This window comes from Daktulosphaira vitifoliae, unplaced genomic scaffold (assembly GCF_025091365.1).
Source record: "Daktulosphaira vitifoliae isolate Bord-2020 unplaced genomic scaffold, ASM2509136v1 Scaffold_2, whole genome shotgun sequence".
NCBI classification, from domain to species: Eukaryota; Metazoa; Arthropoda; class Insecta; order Hemiptera; family Phylloxeridae; genus Daktulosphaira; species Daktulosphaira vitifoliae.
The window spans coordinates 20,095,224-20,105,466 of NW_026099573.1; the positions used below are offsets into that span (position 1 = coordinate 20,095,224).

Sequence of the window (10,243 nt, forward strand, 5' to 3'; positions counted from 1 at the left end):
AGGAGCGGAATAATTGCGCACAGGGACACACAAAAAATTAATTATAATAGCAGAGTATGACCAATAGCTTCTTAGCTACGGTCGAAGCTAATAGGTATAAAAATTAGCATTTTCTTTAAAAAATATCAATAGCTGTTGTTTTTTACTTTTACTTCAAAACAATAATAGCATAAGAAGATTTTACTAAATTAAATAACATTTTATCACCATTAATTTATTTATAAATACCGACAGTCAACAACATCTGCCCACCACGTTAACGAGCATTTAGGTCGCTACTCAACTTTATTACCCTTCCGTCATCTCAGTATATGTCCGCCATGTACGCCGTGCGTGATGTTCAAGTCAAATGTTTGCTGTCTTGTTGATTATGAAACACATTTATACACGTTTGTTTACATTGGCTGGAACCGACTCCAACAATATTAAAAATTTATATCATTATTCTTATAAAATTTACAAGAATAAAATTAATTTAATTGATTTTATTCTAATTCTAATTTGATTTATTTTTATCTTATTAGTGAGTTTTTTCAAAGCAAATTTAATGATCGGTATTTTTCTTTGTATAAATTTTATATTTCTACTTTTTAATTATAAAGTATTACTTGATAATGAAGCCGGAAGATAGGTAGTTCATTTGGATCTATTTTAGCGACCGTCAATACCACTGGTCTCACAGGAAAGCGATCTAATACGCAATTTCGTTCACTTGATGACATAATTTTAATTTAAAAACTATAAAAGCGATTTTGATGAAATTTTTATTGGACTAATTTAAAATCACGTATTTTTAAATAAAAAAAAAATTTTCGATATTGGTTTATAAATGGTGGAGTTCCGAAGTAATGAACAAAACAATACTACCAAATTTTATTACATGCTCCTATTTTTGAAGTCTGTTAAAAACAAATAAAATAATGTCATATAAGTACTAAAGTATTCAATCTGGATTACATCCGAGTAGCATTATATTTGTTTCACGGTTGGTTCAAGCGACCCATGAGTGCAGGAAATTTTCAGCATTTTTTTTCTCAAAAGTAAATAATTTAATTATATTTTTAAAAGTACAGTAGTTTATTGAATTTGTAAGTTATTTTAGAATTAGCTTAAATAAAAATTAAATAAATTTTAGTGAAATATGCTGTATGGTAAAATTATTTAAGGAACGTTAAAGAGACATCGTCCAACACATTGACAACTGAATAATTTATTTTAATTTCAAACAAAATACCTATGATATTTTTTTTACTAAATATTCCCAATTGTAACATTCTTTAATTTAATATATTACTTTTATAATATTAGCTAATAATGTTTTAAACAATATCTACAATAAAGAAATGCTTTATTGGATTTGAAGGTTTGATGAAACAATAATTAAGTGGTCTTACAGAAAATGTATCACAAAACGAGGCATCATTTCTTTAGAAACTTAGGTTTATGATAAAGATTGTGTTACTTAATAAATTTAACTAATTAAATATTTTAAATTAATTTCCTAATAAGGAAGGATGGGATGGGTATGAATGAAAATAAAAAATTTTATAGTTTTTAAAAGTTTTTATACTTTGAACAAATGACCATTGTGTTTTTAAGCATACTCACTGATGGTAGTTCATTCTATACTATTATAATAACATAGAAAGTTTAAAAAAATAGCAAAAGTGGAATATTTTTTTATCAATAATTCCAAAATTATTATTAATTTTATTATTGTTAATAATTATTTTATATATAATAATATAATATAGATAAAATTAAAGAAAAAATTTAATCTTATTATAATCTTTGAAAGTTTTGATATTAGAATTTTTACTTAGTTTATGTTAAGTCTAACATAAAATTTTCTATTGTACTATATTTCTTTTAAGTTTAATTATATTTTTGAACTTTTTGCTTTATATATTTTCTTTTGTAACTTACAGTTTCTATTATTGAAATTAATATTATAATTATTGGATTTTGTAAATTTGAACAAATAAAATCCAATTGATCACTATTTTATGTCATACTAGAATGCAGTAAATTAAAAATTTATATATTAATTAAAACTTTTAAAGTTTTATTATTTAACTGTTTTCAGAATCAACATGCAAATATATTAAAAATTATTGATCATATTGGAGCGGAGAAAAAAACTTAAAAGAGGTGTAATGATGGATCACTGAAAGACAGTAGTGTTAATGCTTTAAAATAATTTGAAGAAAAACAGATAAATCAGCTGGTTTTGGAGGATTTTTTGAGCAAAAAAAATTTTACTAATCAACGTAAGAATATGCATAGTAATTTTTTATTTTAGTGACATTTATCAAGTCATCAATATTATATAATTTTGATTTAGATCTAGATCTAGATCAACTACAGCAACAATTTATTATAAGTGTTAATTTACTATTTAGAATAATTGAAAATCCTGTTTTAAAGGAATTAATTGAATAAGTTATCCCTAACAGAAAACTTATGTCTCGGCCTACTTTAATAAAAAGTATTGAGAATGACATTCATAAATTTTCCTTCAAAATAAAATCTAAGATGTTTTAATGTAATATTGCAATAAACCAAACTGCAGATGGTTAGTTGATTTTTAAAAAGTAAATAACAGATTTACTTTTATTTGTATAGATACCTAATCAACAGATTTTATAGGTAGTAATATAATATATTTTGTTAGATTGTACATTGGAATAACAGTCACATGGATCAAAGGGGATTTATTAGGAACAACTCATCTTTTAACACTGAGAAAACTAAAAGGGTCACATACATATGGTATCTTAGCTGAAGTTATAGATAAAGTATACACACAGTTTGAAATTTTAGATAAATTATGTTATTGTACTATATTTAATGGTTCTAATTTTGTAAAATGTTTGAAATAAGATATATTCAAATTATATAATTAATAACTATAAAATTATTTATGTTGGTATTGCTCATATTTTTAATTTATATAACATACAGCCATGGGCGCCCGCAGGAAATTTATCAGGGGGGCCAAAAAAAATTAAATACCAAAAAGTAACATTAAATAAAGTGTTTATTAACTGAAAATTGCAAAATATATATATATAATTATTATATATATTCATGAGTCATTACTAAATAAAAATTTTCAGATTATACAAATTTAAATCAGATTGGTTATAATTTATAACAAATTTAAAAATGTATTTCCAAAGTCCAGGGGGGGGCAAACGCCTCCTCTTCACCCCCTGCGTGCGCCCATGCATACATCCGAAATTATAAACTTTTTCATTTGTATTAATGGAAAATCATGATTTTAAATTAGTTTGAATTTAATCCTTATTATATTTTTTAGAACATTGGTGTCATGACTTGATGATGAAACTATTCAAATTTCTAATCAGTTGCTTGTGAACTATTTAGTAGAAGTAGATAATGAAATAGAAAAAATTGATGTAATCAATTTGAACATTCTAAATATTGAGGAACAAAATTATCATTATAAGTTACCCAAAATCACCAATGTTATACACACACAATTTGATAGCAACAGTGGTAAATAAAAATAAATATCCAACTATCCATAAAATAAACTATCCATAGTACATTTAAAAAGTAACATTTTAGATCAAATACTTTATTTGTTTAATTAACAATTTCTGTTTTTCAAAGGACTCTAAGAAACTTTATCTAATGCTGCTTTTATAAAACAGTCCAGAATTATTGTTTGCCAAGTCAATTATTTTGTGAAACAAACAATGGCACTCAACCAAATTAGCTGATTTAATCAAATAAAATCTTGGTGTTTATTTAATAACACCCAACAAGACACATTATAATTTAGTTTATAATGCAGTGGTGTTGCTTAATAAATTAATTAAAATTAATGAATTTAAATTTAGAATTATTATGGATGAATTGGCTATTATGTGATTAATACTAAAATAAAATAATTTATTGTTTCATTGACCATATATATATATATATTTTCAGATTTAATAGATATGACATTAAATGTTTAAATCAATGTCAAAAAATAATGGTACCAATTTCAATGAGCCTTGAATTACCATAAGGCGATACTAACTAATGTTTTGGTAATCTCTTACCTACTATTGAAAAGTAATTTATAAATATGGACCATTGACACAACACACAATTCATAATTATATGCAAGGTCTAGTAACTGCTATACTAAAATGTATGTAATAACAATAACTATAAAGCATTATAATTTTAAGAGAATTTATCTCAAAAAAAAATATTAGTTGTTTATGTTGTGAAAAATAATACTTAAATATACTTTAACTGCCAAGTACATTTACTATTTTACATATTTAATTATTTTTATGTTAGCTAATTTTGTTCTATAATATTGTTTAGTATCTCATATTCCTACATATTTTAATTTATTATATTTTCATTGTTTTATTCTGAATATTTACATTTTTATACATTAAGTAGTATAATAAAAATAAACCATGTTGATATTAATATTTAAGTGTTACTTTCTTCTTTTAGGTATAGAAACAAGGTGTTCTGATTCTTTGATGAACAAATTTTTAATTGCTGCTGCTGTCTGCTCCCCACAATTTAAAACTGACTGGATTAAAAATGAAGTAAAAAAACTAATAGCCACCGAGTATTTAAAATATGCCTGTTATGAATTGCACCAAAATATTAGTGAAAATGATTCTACAGATTATGACCAAATTCATGATGATTTATCTAGCTTCTTTACCAGGACATAAAATGTTTATGAGGAAAAGTTAGTGATGAAATTGACTGATTCTTGGGTACATCTAAAGCAAAAACATTAGAATTTTTACATAATTTACCTACAATGAAAAAGTAAGATTAATTGGATACTTAGAATAAATAAAAGTAGTATAATTTAACTAAAAAAATGTGTACTTTTTTTAGTTTGTCATTAAATACAACACTCCTCTTGTAAGCAGTACATCAGTTGAAAGATTTTAGTTTTAGTGGTGCTACAATCACTAAAAAAAGGATTAACATTTCTGATAACACATTTTGAATAAATAATTTTTTAAAGTGCAACCAACAAATTTTTTATTATTTGAAGATTATTTTAAATACATAATTATCAATAGTAATTGAGTGGAAATTTAAATACTTATTTTGAAAATTATCTGAGTAATTACTTTTAAAATACTTTTTAAAAGTATTTTTTACAACACTGCTAGCTGGCTAATTTTGGCATATTTAATATTTGAAAATAAAAATAAACCTTCACATACAAAATTTCAATTGAATTTAATAAAACCCAACATGATCATTAAAAATTTTACGAACATGTCACATTATAAACAAGTTCGCCTATTTAAATTTTCACATTATTAGTTTTGACATTATGCATGTCAAATGATCCTAATTTAATTTTAATATTTTAAATACTTAAGTAGTTAATTTTCGATGGATTGAATAGAATCTTGTGTTTATGTAACCTTACCAAAGATTTGATTAAAAATAGGAATAATTAAAAATTTTTAACAAAAGTCATAGGTTATAAAATCTATTAACTTATCATCGACTATACACAATTTTTACAATCTTTTTAGAATTTAAAGTTAAAATTTTATTTCTGTGAAAAATTTTTGAGGGATGTGTATATCTCCATTGCCTCTACGAAATTGCCCCGGTTTATACACAGCAGATTTGCAATTTTTATGAGCGCAGAACATATATTAGAGGTCGGACGGTTGTCATGCGAACACGCTGCAGCGGACGGGCGGCAATAGCATATACGTCAGTAGTTATTATATAGTATAACTGCGTCCCCTAGAATTATTTGGAAGTTCTCGTCAGTAGCGGACAGTCCGTGTTTTAGACCATTCCTAATTTCAAATCGATAATGGCCAATTTTTTTACGAGGAATCAATGTCGATAAACAATTTGATTTTAATTGTATTTATTCTCCCTTATCGCTTTATCTACTAGCAATCAAATAATGAGTTGTAGACACAGCTGCGTCAAAAAGGGTTCATTCGCGCTATAAAAAAATATCGATAATTAGACATAATAAATAGTCCACCTTCAAATTTGTGACGTTACAGAAATAAATATTTTTCATTTGTTTTTACTCTTATCAAAAGTGATTTAATATTCCAAGTTTTATAATTAAAAGACCATATGTCGTAATAAAAAACAAAAATGATTTATTCTTTAAAACTTATATTAGGCCCTCTTATAAATTTTGTAGCCATTAGTGTTTTGAGTATTTATTAATCTTTATACTCAAAACATATGATACAGATTAAAGAACAAAATATACAATTTGATCTACGAGATATCGTATTAGAGCTAACAAATATTTAATTCATGACCATTTAATACCCACAATAAGTGTCGTTTTGAAAAATTATTTCCCTCCCTCAATCCGGACCTGATAGGAATAACATCATTATTCTTTTAAGTGGCAATATAATTATTATGTAACATACATATTTAAATAGCTTATAAAATAAGAAATAATCTAATTCAGAAATGTAAGAAAAATTATCGAAATTAATATATAATAAAAATTGATCACTTGTGGCTAATTAATTAAGTAAAATTAATGTTGAATGAAGAAGAGGTAGGGAAAGACAAAAAAAAAAAGGTAGATTGGTTAAATAATTTTTTAATAATTGAAATTACAATTTACATTGTTCTTACAAGTATTTTTTAATTCATCAACAATGAACTAATCCATTGCTTTGTAATAATAATAAAAATGAAATAGTAACCAAATAAAAATTAAATTATTTATTATAAATAGTATCTACTCAATCGTTAAGATAATATAATTTTTTTCAAAATATTTGTGTAAAAAAAAAATGTTTTCTGATCTAAAAATAATGTATAATAAATAATTATCTATAATCTAAGTTTTGAATACTTTCATACAATAAGATTTTGACATTTTATTTCTTTTTCAGACAGACATAAAAATAAAATAGATTTACATTTATACTAAGTGGCCATACAAACAAAAATATAGGCATTTGGAAAATAAGAGACATTCTAAAATAAAACTAGGCACCTTACTTCTTATTAATTTATATGTACAAATTAAATATTCGATTAAAAAATAATATTTTGATCAACATTCAGTCATACGAGCTGAGTAAATGAGCTCAGAGATAGTAAACTAATATAAGTAAAAATCCATAAGCTAATAGGAATAAAAATTATAGAGTAGCACATTTACCCAAACATTTATACATTATCACAGATACATATTGGTTCCACTTATACAAAAAAGAAAAAACAAATTATAAATACAGACAATCATACCAGAAGACAAACAATCTAGTCTAGTGTTTAAAATAGGACATATTTACACTACAAGAGTCTTAATTTTTTGTAGCTCTTTAGCAGACCAGCGTGCTAAGTTCTTTGCAGTTGTGTCTGTTGATTGACGTCCTTTATGTAACAAATTATGTACTTCTCCATTATCTAAAACTGGACATGCCTTTGCTCCAAAAGCAGTACATAAATCTCCAACAAGACCACAACAACTTTTTAAAATTCCTGGATTTGCATTGGGATCGGAACAAATAGATATCATGTATTGAACCATGAAAGGGAGATGAGCTTCAAGTAAATATACATCTTGGTTTGGTGTAAGGTCTTCACCTTTCAATCCTTGGACAATACCAATGTATGCAGCTAGAACACCTTCCCTAAGATCATTGAGATAATCTATAATATCTACATCATTAGGATCTAATTGAAGTTGTGCAACTTGAACCAATGCATTTAGAACATGATCTAAGTATTTTTTAAATTCTGCACCAATACCAAGGGCAATGTCTCCAAAAGTAGATAAAATTTGAGGTTTTAAATTTCTGTTAACAGTATTGTTTCTTAGAGTTTCAAATAATAAAGCAAAAACTTGATCACAGTATTGAGCAAAATCTTCACGTAATGCTCTAGATAAATCCCCAACAATACCAATGGCTGCTAAACAAACAGGAAATTCCATATTATTTTGTAATCCTATGAACAAATAAGTCTTGAAATATTCCATGTATTTATTAAACCCTTTGCCAAGATTTTCAACTAATGGACTTATAGCCATAAGAGCATCCTCCTGAAGACCACTATCTTTACTTGTACTTAACATAACCAAAAGTGCATTCATGATAGTATCAGCAACTTTTTCTACATCATCACTACTCATTTTTCGTACAACGCTTTGCAATGTTGCACATAGAAGTCCTTGCATATCCAAACAATCTTCATTTACCGTTTGTAAATTAATTATTTGATTTAATCTACCTAAAATAATAAGTGTTGTACGTTTAACAGTCTCATAACAGCCAGCTGGTGAGAACTTAATCATATCCATCAATGCTTCATAAGCTGCAGATCTTAAATTTGAACGCATTCCATCACCTCTTTCTGTCGTTTCTAACAAACCTTGTACAACATATTCAAAGTATGGGGTTAAAAATGTCATTTCCTCTCCTGTGGTTTGAGCTAAACTACTGAATGCCCAACAGATGTTAGTAGCTACACGAGGTTCAGATTTAAGACCTTTAATAAATACACTAAGTATATCACTTAAGCAAGGAGAATTAATAATTAGCTCGGGTACAAATTCAAATATACGACCAAATGTCCACGCGCAAGTATCTTGAACAGCAACACTAGTATCATACATCAAATGTACAAGGATCGGAATATTTGGTTCCAATAGTTCAACTAATGCATTGTGATCTAAACCACTTAGTATTGATCCAAGAGTCATAACTGAAGCATCTCTATAACGCCAATCAGGACTACCAATATTGGCATTGATAAATGGAATTACATGAGGTACAATATTGCTTTGACAACAAGTTGCTAATAACATAACACAAACACCAGCTGATTTGCACGGGTTCCAGTCATCATCATCGTCACCTTCTTCTTGTTTAGTAAGCTTTTCCATAAGGACAGGAGTGATAAATTCTAATGCTCCTTCTGAGTACATCATGAGTTTTTTTTCAGGAGTAGAATCTTGACATTGCCCTTCATACATAAGGTCAGCTTCTTCTTCTGCAACACTTGACCAAAATTCAATTCCTTGGAGAGCGACTTCATCTAAATCAGATTTGATTGCTTCCAAAGTTATTGGAAACAAGGTAGACATGTAAAGTTCCATATGTTCATAATAAAGTGAAACAATTTTAACAAGACATTGGAGAGCTGCAACTTTTATTTGAGTTTCAGGAGATTGTGTAGCTTTGCAGACAACTTCCATGATATAATCGCGCTCATTTTTCTTATCAAAATTTCCTTTAGTAAACTCTAATGAATTGTATAAAGCTGTGGCTGCTGCAAAACATACATTAATATTATTTTGGGTCATACCATGAACAATAGCAGTTAACACTGTATTTGATTCAGATTTTAAAACTTCTCTATCAGTATCTGCACAAATATATCCAATAGTTTCCAAAGAAGCTTCTCTTAATAGATCAGAAGAATTAGGATCAGTTACATTTGAAGCAAGTGAAGCAATTAGGCCAGGCCATAAGTTAAGTGGTAGCTCAATAATAGCAACACTGGCAACACATTGAGCTGCTGAACTAGGACGACTCTCAGTACCAAGTGCCTTAAATATGTTTTCTTTTATAAAAACACGATCTTGCTCAGGAAATGATAACCAACGTTGTTTCATTTGCTCTTTAACAGCTTCATCCTTAGATGTAATATGATTTTTTATTTGAAGACCAGCAGCAATTCGAGCAACTGGATTGTTAACTGAAAATAAAAGAACATTTGACAACGTTTTTAGGAAACCAAGAAGATTTGTTTGGGCAGCATGTTCTAAAAATTTTTGAATTTGATTAAGTTCGTCTTTATCTGTAGAGATTGTTCGCTCCAACAGGCTGGTGACTTGAACAACTTCAGCGTCGCTCATTTTGATAAATTTATTACTAAACAACAATAAAATAATAAAAACGTATAAGAAAATTGAAAAAATGAACTGCAAAAATAAATTATAATAACTTACCTTTCTTTATACGGGATCAATAAATAATAAATAACGCATCAAAGTTTCACGTGTGTACTGCACTATAACTAATTTGGAGTGTGACTTGCTAATATGTATGTATCAAATACAAATTTTTTTAACGAATAACGAACAGATAAAGAGGTACGACCACGATAGTTCTTTGTTTATGAGCATAAACCTAACCGCCAACTTAATCCCGTTCCGATTGTGATAGGCGCACAAATTAAGTGATAACCATATTTCCAAAGAGTTTTAAAATCTGAT

The 10,243-nt window shown here is 27.1% G+C and overlaps 1 protein-coding gene and 1 long non-coding RNA gene across 8 annotated transcripts; one reads left to right on the forward strand and one right to left on the reverse strand.

Moving 5' to 3' along the window:
* The first annotated feature begins 240 nt into the window (after positions 1 to 240).
* LOC126897776 (uncharacterized) lies at positions 241 to 4,142 on the forward strand. Of its 7 annotated transcripts, none has more exons than XR_007702186.1 (6): positions 247 to 1,040; positions 2,087 to 2,270; positions 2,403 to 2,594; positions 2,675 to 2,798; positions 3,323 to 3,582; positions 3,640 to 3,953. It is a non-coding gene; the product is annotated as an uncharacterized LOC126897776 (long non-coding RNA). The 7 variants fall into 7 exon arrangements; XR_007702190.1 differs by having other exon boundaries at positions 3,323 to 3,522; XR_007702188.1 differs by lacking the exon at positions 3,640 to 3,953 and adding an exon at positions 3,961 to 4,142 and having other exon boundaries at positions 248 to 1,040; positions 3,323 to 3,522.
* A 2,452-nt stretch (positions 4,143 to 6,594) lies between these two features.
* LOC126897758 (importin subunit beta-like) lies at positions 6,595 to 10,155 on the reverse strand. Its single transcript, XM_050671609.1, has 2 exons — positions 9,977 to 10,155; positions 6,595 to 9,899 (listed from the first exon to the last, which is right to left on the reverse strand). Exon 2 carries the CDS (start codon positions 9,881 to 9,883, stop codon positions 7,310 to 7,312), a length of 2,574 nt encoding a protein of 857 aa, XP_050527566.1. The 5' UTR covers positions 9,884 to 9,899; positions 9,977 to 10,155; the 3' UTR covers positions 6,595 to 7,309.
* Between the last annotated feature and the right edge of the window lie 88 nt (positions 10,156 to 10,243).